At 50.1% G+C, this 15,852-nt stretch overlaps 1 protein-coding gene and 1 long non-coding RNA gene across 4 annotated transcripts; one reads left to right on the top strand and one right to left on the bottom strand.

Moving 5' to 3' along the window:
- The first annotated feature begins 132 nt into the window (after nucleotides 1-132).
- Nucleotides 133-2,779, top strand: LOC310643669. Its single transcript, XR_014493110.1, has 3 exons — nucleotides 133-373; nucleotides 602-750; nucleotides 1,032-2,779. It is a non-coding gene; the product is annotated as an uncharacterized lncRNA (long non-coding RNA).
- Nucleotides 2,780-7,810: 5,031 nt separating this feature from the next.
- On the bottom strand, nucleotides 7,811-10,686 carry FAM136A (family with sequence similarity 136 member A). 3 transcript variants are annotated; one of them, XM_083368140.1, is made up of 4 exons: nucleotides 10,516-10,686; nucleotides 10,170-10,310; nucleotides 8,635-8,862; nucleotides 7,811-8,116 (listed from the first exon to the last, which is right to left on the bottom strand). In XM_083368140.1, the coding sequence occupies exons 1-3, from the start codon at nucleotides 10,600-10,602 to the stop codon at nucleotides 8,674-8,676; spliced, it is 417 nt and encodes a 138-aa protein (XP_083224266.1). In that variant the 5' UTR covers nucleotides 10,603-10,686; the 3' UTR covers nucleotides 7,811-8,116; nucleotides 8,635-8,673. The 3 variants fall into 3 exon arrangements, with proteins under 3 accessions (XP_083224266.1, XP_083224265.1, XP_083224267.1); XM_083368139.1 differs by having other exon boundaries at nucleotides 8,650-8,862; XM_083368141.1 differs by having other exon boundaries at nucleotides 7,811-8,074; nucleotides 8,650-8,862.
- Nucleotides 10,687-15,852: the final 5,166 nt, after the last annotated feature.

The raw sequence follows: 15,852 nt of genomic DNA, 5'->3' as shown, positions 1-15,852 counted from the left end.
AACCTCGAGCCCGCCCAAACGGTCCCGGAGGGCGGGGCCGCCCGTCCTAGCGACCAATCCCCGGCTCCCTGGGAACGCCCCCTTCTCGAGGCGCGCTCCGGCGGGGGCGGCTTCCGCTCTCGGGCCTTTGGCCGGCGCGCTTTGGATTCCGTAGAGCAGGGGTCTTCAAACTGGGCCCTTTTATGACTTGTGGACTTCAACTCCCAGAATTCCTCAGCCAGCAAAGCTGGGAGTTGAAGTCCACAAGTCATAAAAGGGCCCAGTTTGAAGACCCCTGCCGTAGAGGCTCCGCCGGGCTTCGGTCGCCACGCGCGTGGGAGGAACCAGCGGCACGAGCCTTTCGGACTCTCGTCACCCCCGGGGACCAGGCACGGTGGGGATCGGAGCCCCCCCCCCCGTTCTCTCCGGAAGCCAGTGGGAGACCCTCGGCTCTTTCAGGACTCATGGACTCCAACTCCCAGGGTTCCCGAGTCAGTCCATGAGTCCTAAAAGGGCCGAGGTTGCCGGCCCTGCTTTGGGGGGAAGGTGGGCAGAGGCAGCTCTTCCCGGAAGGCTGCACTTTCCTCCTCTTGGAAGGGCCGTAAATAACCACCAATTGCAGGTTGGAGAATCCGCTCCTTCGTGAGAAACAGGCGCCGTCACGTGACCTCCACCCCGCAATTCAGGATGCGCCGGCCGGGGAAGCAGAACAGGGCTGCTCTCCCATCAGGAAAGAACAAGCACTGGCTGGCTTCACTCGGCCTAAACTAAGTAAGAACGGGTTGGATATTGTAGGAGAATGGCATCAATTAAGGCAAGTCAATTACCCCTTACACAAAGCCAAAATAAATTCTTGTCTACGTAATAACAGACATAAAAATGTTGAGGCAAAAAAAAATGCAATAGAAGCCAGACCACTGAAACTTAGGAACCCAATGGGGGAGTTGCATGCTGGATGGAGGTGGCTGCTCTACCGTTCATCTTTTTATAATATTGATGTATTTTTTTCATTTTATCTTTTTTCCTTTCATTTCTGCATCGGATGAGAAAAGCTCATCTTCCTCCCCCTGTCCTGACCACTTTCTACAGAGGGACGATCGAGAGCATCCTGTCATACAGCATCACAGTCTGGTTTGGAAGCATCCCTGCTTCAGACAGGAAGGCGATGCAGAGTGGTGAGGATGGCCGAAAAGATCATTGGCAGTTCCCTCCCTCCCATCCGGGACACAGCACAGAAGCGTTGCTTGAGGAGGGTCCGTAAGATTGTCTGGGACACTACTCATCCTCTTCACCACCGGTTTTCCTTGTTACCTTCTCCATGGTATCCATATGGCTTCGTGGTATCTGTAGCAGAACATCCAGATTCAACCATAGTTTTATTCCATATAGCATTAACCTTGTGAACTCTCAGGCTTCCTCCTTCCGTTATATATTCAAGATGGACAGTATTTAGTATTTTATTGTTATGGATATGTAGGGGGTGTGGGTCTATACATATGTTGTATGTAGTATGTTTTAGGTGTGTCGTGTATGTGTTTCACTGAGAGTGGGCAACTAAATTTCATTTTTGATGTGTGCCGTTGTACCCACAGTAAAAAAATGACAATAAAGGTCATCTTATACTCTTGTTGCAAGCTGCCTAGAGATAGGCAGCAACTAAATTTAAGAAATAAATAGTACAGTAGCCTACAATCTTAATTCAGTATAGGTAGTATTGTTTAGCAACTGCCTTTAGTGACCATTTGCATTTTGGACAATGATGAGAAAGTAACTTTGCAACCAATCCTCACATTTATGCTTTTTATAATCTCTGCAGGTCTGGAAAGCTGAAGGAACATTGTAAGCACATTGATGATTTCACTTAGCAACTGCTTTGATTAATGCCAAAGTCGCTGGTCACAACTATGGTTGCTCAATGAGGAGGACCTATAATTCTTATTCTAAAATACAAAGGTTGTCTAATTCTACCGTGTTTTCCCCGAAAATAAGCCCCAGCTTGTTTTTTGGGGTGGCCTAATATAAGTCCCCTCTGAAAGTACTTCAAGAACCTGCGCAGTCGGCCGCCAATTCCGTCTGGTTTCTACCATAGACATGAGGTTGGGGGGGGGGGGGAATGGATTCTGACAGGAGCTGCCAGTGTCTCTGCGACAAGGCGAAGCCTGTGGGGAAGGGGGAATCTGACCCATGTACCCCGCTAACCTATAGTATACCTTACCGCCACCTCTCATGCTGCCCGGTTTGTTCTGCAGCCAGTTTCAGCTGGCCACAGCAGTTTGCCACATCACGCCCAATGCCGCTGCCAAGAGGCTTGGCAGCCCCCCCCCCATCTGATCCACGAGAGGCCATAGCCAAAGTAATTTGGAAACAGGAAAAACCCTGGTCCCCCCCCCCAACGTTTTCAATTTTCCCCCCCAGGGCTTCCTATTTGCACATAGGGTTGTGTGGGAATGGGGGTTAGGGTTACCTTAGGCATGGGAGGCCTGGCTACAGCCTCCCGTGGGTCAGATGGGGGAAATCTGCCAAGCCTCATGGCTGCGCCTTTGGGCACAAAGAGGTTCAGCTGAAAGCAGCCATGGAACAAGTGGGGCAGATTCCCCACTCCCCTGCCCAGCCTCTTCCCTTTCACTTCCAAGCCAGACTGCTGGTGCTTTTGGCCACCTGGCCCTCTTTGCAGCTCTGCCCACAGTCACCAAAGCGGCAGGTGGAGCGCCAGAGGCTCGGGGAGGGAGGGTGCTGAAGCAAGTGGGCGTCCTGCCGTAAGCGCCCATGCTGGCTGCTCCTTCTCCATGGAGGTGGAGAGTTTACCACAGCACTGCCCAGATGCCCTCGCTTCCCCCAGGAATTGCATGTCTTTGTTTACCTACCTTCCAGCCCTGTCCCATTGCTCCTTCATGCTCCTCCACTGCTGCGTGCAGGGAAACACAAGAAGCTTGGGGGGGGGGAAAGGTCAATTCCAACTTCTCACAAAAGATCTCTGGAAGTTGGAATTGATTGATTGACACACACACACACACACGCCACACACCCAAACTTGTTTCCCTGCATGGGGCGGCAGAGGAGCATAAAGAAGAAATGGGACAGGGCTGGAAGTCAGGTAAGCAAACACATGCAATTCCTGGGGGAAGCGAGGGCATCTGGTCTGGCAAGCTCTCCAGCTCCACGGTGGCAGAGAACTGCTACGGAGCTGCAAAGCAGGTGGCAAGATGCTGAAATGGGCCCATCTCTGTCTCACAGCTGCCCAGGCCTGCTGGAAGGAAGGCCAACATCTACTGGCACTCATGGTAAACGTGGCGGCATTCCGGCTCTGGTGGGGAAGGGGCAGCTGGCGTGGCTGCTGATGGCAGGACGCCTGCTCACTTCAGCACTCTCCCTCCCTGAGCTTCCAGTGCAACACCTGCCGCTTTGGTGCTGGGCTGCCGCCTCCCTGCTCACCTCTCAGGTGGGCTCAGCCAGGCCATGGAGTCAGCCTCTCTGGATCCCCAGGGCAAAGGTGAAGGAGCGTTGGCCTGGCTGCCCCCACCTCGGCACCCTTCCCGCCACCGGGCAACACGGCCGCCCCAAGGCTGCAGGGGCTGGCCTGGCACAGGAAGGGCTTGGTCTACCACCATAGTCTCACCGCCATGTTGCATCTCTACCCCATGTGCAGGCCCCACCCCCGCACACTTGCAGCCTGCTGGTACCAGTAAAAGCCCTAACCAAAAGTAAGACCTAGTGCTTATTTCAGATTCCAGAAGAAAGACCGGGTCTTACTTTCAGGCAAAAACAGTAAGTGCTTTTGTCTGTGTAGTACACCCTGTGTAGTGTACCCTTATTTCATTGAATCTGTGGTATGTACATACCCAATCAGATTATGCTATACACTTAGGACTGCACCCCCACTCATACCAGCAATATTACTGTTAAAGTTGCGGATGATACAAGAGTGGTGGGCTTATCTCCAAGGGGGATGTGGCTGCCTACAGGGATGAGGTGGGGCGGCTGCTCTCGTGGGGCAGAGACAATAATTTGGTTCTCAACACAGCTGAGACCGAGGAGCTATAGTAGATCACAGGAGGAATAGATCAGACATTCAGCCCCTGATCCTCAGCGGAGACTGTGTGGAGCGGGTGGCCGGCTTTACGTTTCTGGGTGTTACCCTAAAGGAGGACCTGGCCTGGAGTGCTCGTGTCACAGCAGAGATTATATTTCTCAGGAAACAACTGAATGAAAAACTGCTGGTGACCTTCTCCCATTGCTCCATAGAGCATTCTGACCTGCATTTGTGTGTGCTTTGCCAACGGCACAGTAGCGGATAGGAAAGTGCTCCAGAGGGTCATTACCATCGCCCAGAGGATTATTGGCTGCCCTCTCCTCTCCCCCCCCCTTCCGCCGGAAGAATTGTACAGTTCCTGTTGTCTTAGAAAAGTTCAAAATATTCTTAAAGACTCATCTCGTCCCGGACATTCTGTTTTTGAACTATCACCATCTGGCAGACGGTACAGGATAATAAAAACAAAGACAAATAGGCTGAAAAAGATTTTAATCCCAGAGCTGTAACCATATTAAATACCACAGTATAGTGCAACATTGAAGTGCGATATTAGGGGGAGCACAATGGTGAATAATATGTGAAGGATGTGTGTGTGGAATGTATGTGCTTATTTATTATGGTTTTTACTTGTGTGTAGTGTGCACTGTGGACAGCAATTAATTTTGTTGTGAGTTACACAATGACAATAAAGATATTCTGTTCTATCCTATCCTATCCTATCCTATCCTATCCTATCCTATGCTATCTTCATTCAATTTGCTGTATTAAGCCTGTTGTAATTAGCCTAACTATATAAACAGCCATAGAGCACTTCTCTTCTTTAGGGTAGCCTCAGCTACTTCCAATATTTATTTATTTTATTTATTTATTTTAATTCCATTTATATCCCGCCCTTCTCCGAAGACTCAGGGCAGCTTACAAGCTTAGCAGTAGCCTTCATTCTATGTATACATTAGGGCTTTCACACACACCCCAAGCGGCATTATTACAAAGTCAGCTTAATTGCCCCCAACAATCTGGGTCCTCATTTTACCTACCTCGGAAGGATGGAAGGCTGAGTCAACCTTGAGCCTGGTGGGACTCGAACCTGCACTAATTGCAGGCAGCTGGTGTTACTTAAGGAGGCATTAGCCCACTGCTCCACCAATACCAAAGTAAACAGTGCTTTAACAAAAATATATATCTCAGACCTATTCATTAATCGACGAAAGTTTCTTCTGCACTAGCCTGTGATCCACTAAAATAGGTGGAACATCTAGGCAACCCTGGCTGATCCTCAGAAATATCAGACCAGACTAGTACCTGGATGGAAACTACTACAGATCCCTAGTTGAAAACTATCCTGGTAGCCATAGCAAGCTACTTCTGTCCTATTGTCAAGGAAATAGCTGCAAGAGTATGACTTGGACGTCACCAGAAATTCAGTCTTGGACACTTTTATGAGGTTTCCCAACATCAGGGTTGAATTCATTTTATAGTAATCTACAAATTTCTTAAATACTTTAGAATACAGGTAATCCCGGAGTTAGGAGCGTTCACTTGACGCTCATTCAAAGTTACGTGATGAGCGCCCCCTAGTGCTTATGAGCAAGTCCTGAAGTTATGAATATTGCAGCACCACGGCAGCCGTTCGCCCTTCTGAGCAACCGCAGTGGCTCTGCAACATTCACCTTGGTTATTCCCTCCCCAGCCCTGCCCAAGTCTCCCCAGGCACCAGGCCTCCAATACTCGCCCTGCAAAGGTCGAGATCCTTCGCTTTCTTGGCTGCCCCAGGCTTTCGGTGCATTCACAGAGAATGGAGGCCTAAAGTAACGCAAGATCACGTGAGATCAGTGGGGCGAGATCTCATGCTACCGATCTTGCATGATCTCATGGTACTTTAGGCCTCTGTTCTGTGCAACAGAGAACAGAACCGAAGTCAGGGGATGCTTCTGTGTGTCTCAGCAGGCTAGATCCGGGCTCCAGAGGCCTTTTCCAGGCTGCTGCGGCCCGGATCTAAGGCCAGGGAACGCTTACGTAGCCTTTCGGCGGCCAGTTTCCAGGCAGCAGCAGCCTGGAAAAGGCTTCCGGAGCCCGGATCGGGCTGTGCGAGATGCATGGAAGTGTTCCCCAACCTCAGATCCGGGCGGCAGCAGCCTGAAAAAGGCCTCCAGAGTCCGGATTGGGCTGCGCAGGATGCACGGAAGCATTCCAAGGCCTCAGATCTGGGTGGCAGCAGGAACTGCAGCAGAGAGGAGACAGATTTTGCAAGGTGAATCCGGTGCGGCAGGAAGGGAGGGGGAAGCATGAGGTATCTTAGTGGGTCGTGGACACCTTGGGGGCCTGTTCTATCACTAGGCCCTCCATGGCCTTCCCCATCCTGAGATACCTCATGTTCACTTAAGGAGCTGCGTGCGTCTTAATGAGAAAGGGAGTGATTCACTCTATGAGTTTTTGAGTTACGAGTGGAATGGTGAGGCTCCATTACACTTGTAATTCGAGGACTACCTGTATAGCCCATAGAAAATTCAGGCAACAATAGTTTAGTCACTTAAAATGTATCTAATCACATTTTTAGAAAATAACGTACATTCAAAGAGATGGAAAAAAACAGGGCCATTGGGATCTTAAGCTGATTGCAGATCAGTATTTTTCCAACCCATAAGCAATATTTTCTATTTTACTCATAAACCACAAGATCACCAATCAGTGACCCCAATATCCAAAGATTCTGTGGATTATGGATCCACAATCCATATATTATTTATTATTTAAGAGAATTGTGGATCCACTGGGGATTGGAGCAGTGCACAATTGTTCAACTGCAGGATAGTACTTAATTGCAATGCTAACTCGGAATTCCCTTGAACTTCCACAGGTCAATGCAGATTAATTGTACCAAAGAAATACGTCAATTAAAGAATAGAACAGAACAGAACAGAACAGAATAGAATAGAATAGAGCTGGAAGGGACCTTGGAGGTCTTCTAGTCCAGCCCCCTGCTCAAGAAGGAGAATCTATACCATCTCAGACAAATGAATGTCTAGTCTCTTCTTAAAAATCTCCAGTGATGGAGATGTTCTTCTGCACAAACAGAAAATTTATTTTTTGAGACAGTGTGAAGCATTTAGGTATATTTTTATTTTTCTGAAATATGGATCACTATAAGTTTAGTGGAGTGACCAGCATTCCCTGTTTTTTGAAGCCTGCGGGGAGGAAATTCAGTCTCTTTCCACAAATACAGCCAAGTTTCTTTTCCATTCAACCACAGCTGAGTTACTATTTGACTCTAAAATTAGGAGCAAACAACTAAAGGCAAAGTACTAACAGACAAAGCTAAAATTATGGAGTGCTGGAGCCCTTAAGGCAGGGGTGTCAAACTGCCGGCCCATGGGCCGGACGCATCATGAAGAAACTGCGCCCACCCCACTGCTGGCAATGGTGAAAAAGCTCCAATATGTTGTGCAATATCATGTGACATCACAAGTTTGACATGTCTACCTTAAGGAGTGTGCCATGGTATTGCTATGTCGGCAAATTGACTTCAGCTAAGAGAAATCAACAAAGGTGGAAGAATCACTTTTGTCAATCACTCACAGGTATTTCCTTGCCTCTTATATATGCACTGCTCCTATTTATTCTGCCCTCGAAGCCAGCAATGAAGAGAAGGAACCATTCTTTCCAGCTCACTTTTCCAAGTAAAAAACCCTAACAGGACAATGCCTTGGGAGTAGCCAATAAGGTTACTCGGCCAAATACAGAAATTCTCCATATCGAAATGAACTCAAAACACAGACCAAATGCAAATAATGCAAAACTATACAAGATTTTAAGAATTTAATAAACATTTGTTTGGGGAGTAACTAAAAAGACCTCACATATTTTGATAGAAAGTTCACATTTTGATGTTGCATCTTTAAAACCCCTTAAAATGTTCATTTCTGACTCACTCAGCAACTGAAGCAGCCCAGCTTTCCAGGTTCCGATGGCTCCTTTCCTGTTTGAATCCCTCGTCATCGGTGCCAGTGACAACACTTCTGCTTAGATCTGGCCCAGATGTGGATGCACACACGAGTGCGTTTTCCCCTATTCAGGACGTATTAAGGCACACATATCCATATCTGCTGTCTGAACAAAAAACAAACAAACCCTGCCTGATTTGGATGAAAGCACAAATAGCTCTCAGCAGCTTTGGAGAATTCAGAAGGTTTAGTATTGTGTCTTCTGTCACTCAGTTACATCACAAAGCCCAGAACAAGCCATCTCTTTTAGCAGGATTGTAGAAATAGTCATTTTGTGTCTTTATAGAGCACCAGAGGTATTAATTTTAACTGGCCTAAGTTAATCTGCCCTGCTAAGACAACAGGCGAACAAACTTCAGGGTGACTAACGAAGCACCCTCTCCTCTCTCCCTCCCCACGATCACCACAAGGGTAGGGAGAGTTGGCCAAAACAAGGCAGGGAAATTCCCTGGGCCTGTGAACGTATCCATAAGCTGCTAGGGGAAACCCAACCACCCGTTTCCCATTCTGACAACTGGCAGCCTTTCCTCCACAAGACAGGGTGCTTCTTGGGCCACCCCACCCCAAAGAAAGCACCCAATTTATTCCCACTTTTGTTTCCTAGTTTCATCAAGTTTACCGCACCCTTCCTAGGCGGACCTGGGTTTGTGCCCAAGGGCAGGACTACTGCGTGATGCCGGTCAAGGTCTCCTTCATCTTCTTTGTCATGCTGGGGATGAGGTGAACATGGTCATCCACACACTTCATCACGCAGCTCTCCAGCTGAAGCTTCACCTGCGATTCTTTGCTCCCAGAGTCCAAGGCATCCTTTGCTTTGTCATTGCAGTGCATGGTGCAGCGAGAGAGGCGGTTCTGTGGGGAAAAACCAGAGGTGGGTACAGGTGAGCACAGCCAGAAGGCTCCGTGCAAAGCGGAGAAGTTATGGGGCGTCTCCTCATGCAACAGGAAGATCAGCTGATCCCGGATTCGTAAAAGGATGGGCTTCCTTGGAATTCAGGGTTGGGGAACCTTTGGGCTGCAAGGCCAGGAGCCATCCTGAGAGAGGAAGTGGTGCAAACAGTTCCGCCACCCCCTCCTTAATTTAGCAGGGGTGCTTCTTAGGCAGGGATGCCAAGAGTATTTGTGAAATACACGATAAATGTACATGTTGTAATTTTCCATTTCTGCTTAAGGAATAGACATGTAGAGGCACTTACAGTAGCTAAGGTGCTTTTAGGAAAGAAGATGTAGTAAGAACAGAGAAGGACTATATACACTGACTCAAAGCACATTATTGTAGAATGGCACATAGTTTATGAATGGCATATAATTCAATTTATATAAGGTTTATTCTTTATAAAAACTGCCTAGAGTTAGCATTTTAAAGTATAACTATGAACCAAAGTGTAGCCATGTTTAACTGAAGCATGAACTCCGTTACGTACACAGCTTCTAGATGAAAAGCAGGCATTCTTATAGACCAGGGAAGATATAAATGCTTTGTAATTGCAATTATCCAGTCCAGGTAGACAGGCTCACCTTGTGGATAAGCTACACCCTGAGTTAGCAGGATGTTACAAATCATGCCACAGATAAGGAAGGAGAGATAAGACAGAAACAAAAGGGGCTTTTGACCTAATAATTGGAGGGTCTGGTTGCTAGGCGGTCGGAAAGCACGTGACCAGAATGTGACCAGAATGGACCTATCAACTGGGTCTGGAACAGAAGGATGTGGCTAAGGGACAGGACATAGAAGCGTGTGCTGAAATGATTCAAGTGTGGCCCTTTCCTTGCCCATAGAAGGGCCCAAGAGCCTTTGCAAATGCGTCAATAAAACCTCTTTGGATTCCAGCACCCTCGGAGTTGAATTTTTATTCCTCACAGTATGGCAAAGCAAGTCAAGAGGGCAGCTGTAACAGCCCAGTCAAATCTCTGCCTGTTTTTATGTGTCTCACACACACACACACACAAACTTTTCATGTTTCCTGCGGCCAATAGAGAGAAACGGAGGCCTGATTTTCAGCCCAAGCGGCCGGAGGAGAGGAGGGGCCGGAGGGGACGATTCTCCTCCTCGGGAGACCGGCGAGCCCCTGCGATGCTGCCAGAGGAGGCGCCGCTCTCGAGGGCAGCAGAATCCGGGCCCCGCGGCGGCGCAACGGTCTCTGGCCGCGGCGCCTCACCTGGAACCGCTCCAGCTCCCCGGTCACCAGCGCCTGCGCCTGGGCCAGCGGCGCGTGGCAGCGCTCGATGCACCGGTGCACCTGCTGCATGGAGGCCCGCTGGTCTTCGCAGCAGGTCGCGCTGCAGCGGAACATGAGGCCCTGCCGGGAGGAGGAGGAAGAGAGCGGCGCTCAGGGTCAGGCCTCGCTCGCGCGCCCGCCCGACCCGCCCGGCGCCGGGAGATCGAGGGAGGGAAGCGCCGCGGGGGCCCGGCCCGCCCGCCTGCCCGGCTCCAGCGCCCGAGGGGCGGCCGCGTGGCTCTGCCCGGAGGAGCCGGGGCCCCCCGCCCGCCCCCCGCCCGCCGACCTGCATCTTGCGGATGTGCTCCCGCTCCAGGCCCTGCACCATCCCGTCGATGGCCTCCTGCACCCGCAGCTGCTGCGCCTCGGCCATGCCGCACGGGCTGCGGAGCCGGACGGGCAGCGCGCGCGCGCGGGCGGCGCCGCCTCCCCTCGCCCCGCCCCGCCCCGCCCGCCTGCGAAGGGGGCGGGGTGGCGGCCAGCCCCGCCCCGCCCCGCCCCGCCCCGCCCCTCCGCGGGAGCCCGGGGATGCGGAGCCGCGAGCCCGGTTTGCCGCTGGCCGGGAGGACAGCAGCGGCACGAAGGAGCCCGCGGAGGGGCTTCCCTCCAGACGCTCTGGGGGCTCCATCACTGGCGGAGAGTAGGAAGAGAGTGGGGGGCCATTCGTCGGGGAGGGCGAACGGTAGCCGCCTGCTCGGGGAGGCGGCTGGACTAGAAGACCTCCGAAGTCCCTGCCAACTCTCGTCATTCTGTTGTTGCGATTAGTGGATGTTGACCAGATGCTTTGGGGAAATGCGCCCGTTCTTCCAGTCCTTCTCTGATTACTACCCAGTGAACGAAGCTCTGCTCCTTTGGGCGGGGCGAACCTTTGGATGGGATGTTGGAAATAAACACGTCCCTGAACAGACGGCCCACAATCACTTCACAATGGATGGTGTATCAATTTAATAAACCAACAAACCACTTTGCCACCTTTTGTACAGAGGTAAGGACACGAAACTGCCTCAAAACATCTGTGGGAAGCAGGCCTGCCCTGCTCAGTGGCTGTGGATTGCCTAATTGATTATGTGTCATCGAGGTTTTGGATCTCTTCCACTGCTATGTCTGTTAGGTTACTTCTGATTCTCCGTCTTGCTCGCTGTGGACAGTCCTGGTTGCATTAATGACTAACCAGTCGTTTTCTAGCCAGGAGGGGGCTGTATTTAAAAGATGTGGCTGCCCCAAGCAGACAACCAATGCCTGTAATAAAAGGTCAGGGTTTTAATTGCCTAGAGTTGTATCTCAGCTTTTTTTTAATTCCACCTATGGCTCTCTGCCCCCTTTTGTGATGTGGAAAACAGCCCCCTTTGCCCTTTTCTGATTTAGTTAAACCCCTCCCCCCAATAGTTGGCCCAGAATGTGAGTTAATCGTGTTGCCTGACCCCTGAACCCAACACTGTTTTAGAAGCTACAATAGATCACAAGCACCTACAGAAACAATTTATGGTTTAGCACACCATGCAAGTCCAGATATTTTTTGCATGCAATCCAGTGTCTTAATGGTGATGGACAGCAAAGAAATAAACGAGCCATCAGGCTGTTGGTGAGCTGGGCTGGAAGCGTTAATGGCCAGGCTGTTTGAGGCAATCATGGGCGGATTGTTCACCATCTCAACCTGGTTGGAGCTCTCAGCACAAGCGGAGTCCACCTGGCTGAGGCCAAGAGCTGCCTTGCCCCAAGCAACTGCTCCGGGTTGGGGGAGACAGACCGCTTCCTTGCTCTGAGTCCCTGCAGACAATGTAGGGCCCAGTGAGTGTCCCAGCGGGAGGCAGAAGCAGCTGCTTGGGACAGTCAAACAGCAGAGTGTTCTGTGGCAGCCTGCAATGGTGTGTGGAAATGACTGGGGGGAGGGGAAAAGCCGCAATGGGGGGGGCTGCTATCACGTCACCCCTATTCCTTCTTTTCATTAAACTAGACTTTTTCAGTTCCTGCAACTGTACTTAATATGTTTCAGCCTCCAGCCCCCTAGTAATTTTTGTTGCTCGTCTCTGCGCTCTTTCTAGGATTTGAGTGTCTTTTTTGTACTGTGATGGTCCTGTGGACTGAGAGATATGCCTACTGGACTTCTTTTTCCATCTATATAACATCATTGAGATACCCTTTGGACATATTTATAACATCTGCCCTATGAGACTATCCTAGCGCTGTATGGTTTACCTCCGTTACTCCGAAGCTGACCTGTATGCCCTCAGGGGGGTTCCTGCCTCCTGGGCGCGACCTACCGCCTGTTTCCACACTCCCCTTAATGACGAGCCCAAGTGTTGGGACTCCGAGAGGTGGCTGGGCTTAGATAGGGGCCTCGAGTTGAGACGTGCTAAGAGGCCCCTGATAAATTTTTTAGCCGGTTATTTTAAAAGGTTAGGGAGGGGGAGGGATAGGGGGGCAGGGAGGGAATCTTTAACCGGCACTCAGTCTGGACCTGTTAGGGGTCCTGACGGGACGGGGTCGGGGGAGGTGGCTACTGGTTCTGGGAACGTGGGGGTGGGGCTTCAAATCCCCACGGCGATAGGGAATGGCAGCAGGTGCTCGCGCGGAGGGCCATATCAACACCCGGGATCGCATCCCCGCTATCTCCGAGCGGTGGCGCGCTCCGACCCTCCGGTTAGCACCCTCTTACCCAGGGATGAGGGTGATCAGGTCCCTGAGCTCAGGTTGCTCTATTTTAACGCTAGATCCGTAGTTAACAAAGCTCCCCTCATCCATGATCTGATCGAGGAGGAATGTGCGGATCTAGCGTGCATCACGGAAACTCAATTTTGAAGACCACATAGGAGCCGTGACCAGGGGGCTTTTGCACAGGTTCGCCTGGTGCGCCAGTTGCGTCCCTATCTGGACCGAGACGCCCTACGCACAGTTACTCATGCGCTCGTGACCTCCCATTTGGACTACTGTAACGCTCTCTACATGGGGCTGCCCTTGAAGACCACTCGGAGGCTTCAACTGGTGGAGAATGCGGCCGCGCGAGTTGTAATGGGGGTCTCCCGATACTCCCATGTAACACCTCTACTCCGCGAGCTGCATTGGCTTCCGGTTGCCCTCCGGGTGAAATTCAAGGTGCTGGTTATCACCTATAAAGCCCTACATGGCCTGGGTCCGGGGTATTTGAGGGAACACCTGCTGCCGGCATCAAACGCCCTTCGCCCAGTGCGCTCCCACAGGGAGGGTCTGCTCAGGGTTCCGCCGGTAAGAGATTGCCGGCGGGTGACACCCAGGGATAGGGCCTTCTCAGTGGGGGCGCCTGCCCTCTGGAACCAGCTGCCAGTGGAGCTGAGGACTGCCCCCGACCTCCGGTCATTCCGCCGGGGCCTGAAGACATGGCTCTTCGAGCTCTCGGGCCCAGGCTGAGGAGAAATTTTTAATTGGGGTTTTAATTGCACAGGGTTAGTTTAATCTTTTTTAAATTGGTTTTAACTTTTGTATTGCTGGTTTTTTAACTCCCTGTAAACCGTCCTGAGTCCTCAGGGAAAGGGCGGTTATATAAATGTAATAAAATAAAAAAAATGTATTAATCCTGATTACATCACAATACAATCATATCATGATTACATCACAGTTACTTCCTGATTATGTCATGTGATGTAATCATAAAATAATCATTAGTCAGATTGCACCAACCAAGTGGTCTCTCTCTTAGCTACAGCTTGACTTTTTTGTCCCTCCCTTTGTAGACATTCCTGGTTTTATCATGGTTTTATTTCTCCTTTGGCCCCAGATGGAGCCACAGAGTTTCAGATTGCACTAGCTGGTTGATTATTGCCTAAGTGATTGTTTTGAAATATCTAGGTTACTCTGTTGAGTCAGAGCATGTATAATAAAGAACTACACAATTCATCACCGTTGTGTACCATTTGCTTACGAGTAAATCCTGCTCTGCAAACAGTTTGGCCCTTTAAGGGCAGGCTGTCTGGAAGGAATGGACTTTGCAAAGCAAGCACAATAAGTTTCCTGTAAGTTATTCCCTTTTCTTAATCTCAGGCTGAAATCTGCAACAGGTTGACCTACCAACTGGTCTGTTGTGAGGATTGCCTAAATCAGGGGTCTTCAAACTTGGCCCTTTTATGACTTGTGGACTTCAACTCCCAGAATTCCTCAGCCAAGCGTGCCTGGCTGAGGAATTCTGGGAGTTGAAGTCCACAAGTCATAAAAGGGCCAAGTTTGAAGACCCCTGGCCTAAATCAAGCAGAAGTGCTTTATAAACCTGAAGGACATGCTGCATATTACGATCTGTCAAAGAACTTAAATGAACCAGCAACCTCAACTGGGAGAGAAGTCTCTTTCTTGCAAGGCTGATGGCTGCTGCTGAAAAGACACATTACCTCTTCTAAGTGCAGACATTAACTCATTTGTAATTCTTACAAAAATGCCCTCCTGGCCGAATACAATTCGAGGCAGCCAACAGTTTAGAATAGGTGGAAGAGACCCCACAACTGAGACAGTGTGTGCAACTAGGGGCCAAGAGGTTCAGGAAACCCTAGACAGGCAGAGCACCGGAAGGAAGCTGAGCCCACATCTCACTCTGTCTCAACACTGCTAACATCCAATGTTCTTGCTTGACAAGAGTTGAAGAAACAGCTATTTTATATGTTAAACTTGTGTATTGCTTGGATTAAGGCTGGGAGGAGGAGGATTGTAGCTCAAGGCCATGAAATTAAAGAAGATGAGAACTTGGCGGGTTTTCTAATGGAAGGAAAACTTGATTCTTTAATTGGAGAATATGATTAATGACAAAATTAGAAAGGTGGAGAATTGTATTTTAATATATTGTGCAAGGGGGCGGAGATTTCAGATTCCAGCTTCCTTCGAGCAAGCATTTGCCGGTGTATTAGGCTAAATAAAAGACTTTTAAGGTAAACAATGCCTCAGAGTCACTTGAAAAGCCCATACTTTGGAAACTTGACACTCTGGCTTGAGAGAGCTACTGACTGACCTTCGTTGAAAACCTTGGCCTGGGAGCCCTGTCACATTTACTCCTCCTGAAGGAGCAATGCTGCCACTCCGGGCCGGGGGTTGGGCTCTGGCCCGGGCAAGAGAGCCAGTGCTGAAGTCGGCACCCCTGTGGTGGCAGCCGATGTGCCTGTCTCCATGCCAGTCCTCAGCGGGGCACTCGGCTGATGGAAAGTGCCAAGGAGTGAAGAGCTGGAGCATTTCTGGAGCTGCTGCCGGCTGAAAGTCTGAAATTCACTCCGGTGTTTCCTTCTTCTCTGGTCTAGGTAGAACCAGGGTTCTTTGGAGCCTTTTCACAGCCTAAATAAGAAGTACAGCTCTTGAAAAATAAGGACAGTCAGATCCAAGCTTCTGGAAATAGATCACAGTGAGTTCTGGCTTAATGGAACTACTTTCCATGTCCAGAAAATAAATGGGTTACATTTTTTTTATCCATCTCCATGGTGTCATGTCTCCAAAGGCTGGAGAAAGAAGTTCTGAAAAGTAGATGCTAAACTAGGGCACTGCTGTTGTTTCCAGCTGAGATTTTGAAGGGTTGCTTCACAAGGGCTGTGAATCTGTTGGAGGAGACCAGATCTGGGATCTGAGACTGGATTCTCCCCTCACCCATGGAAGCTCCCAAGAGGACTCTAGAGTCCAC

This window comes from Vipera ursinii (assembly GCF_947247035.1).
Source record: "Vipera ursinii genome assembly, chromosome: 8".
Classification (NCBI taxonomy): domain Eukaryota; kingdom Metazoa; phylum Chordata; class Lepidosauria; order Squamata; family Viperidae; genus Vipera; species Vipera ursinii.
The sequence above is the reverse complement of the archived record's forward strand: the minus strand, read 5'-3'. Positions and strand labels throughout refer to the sequence as shown.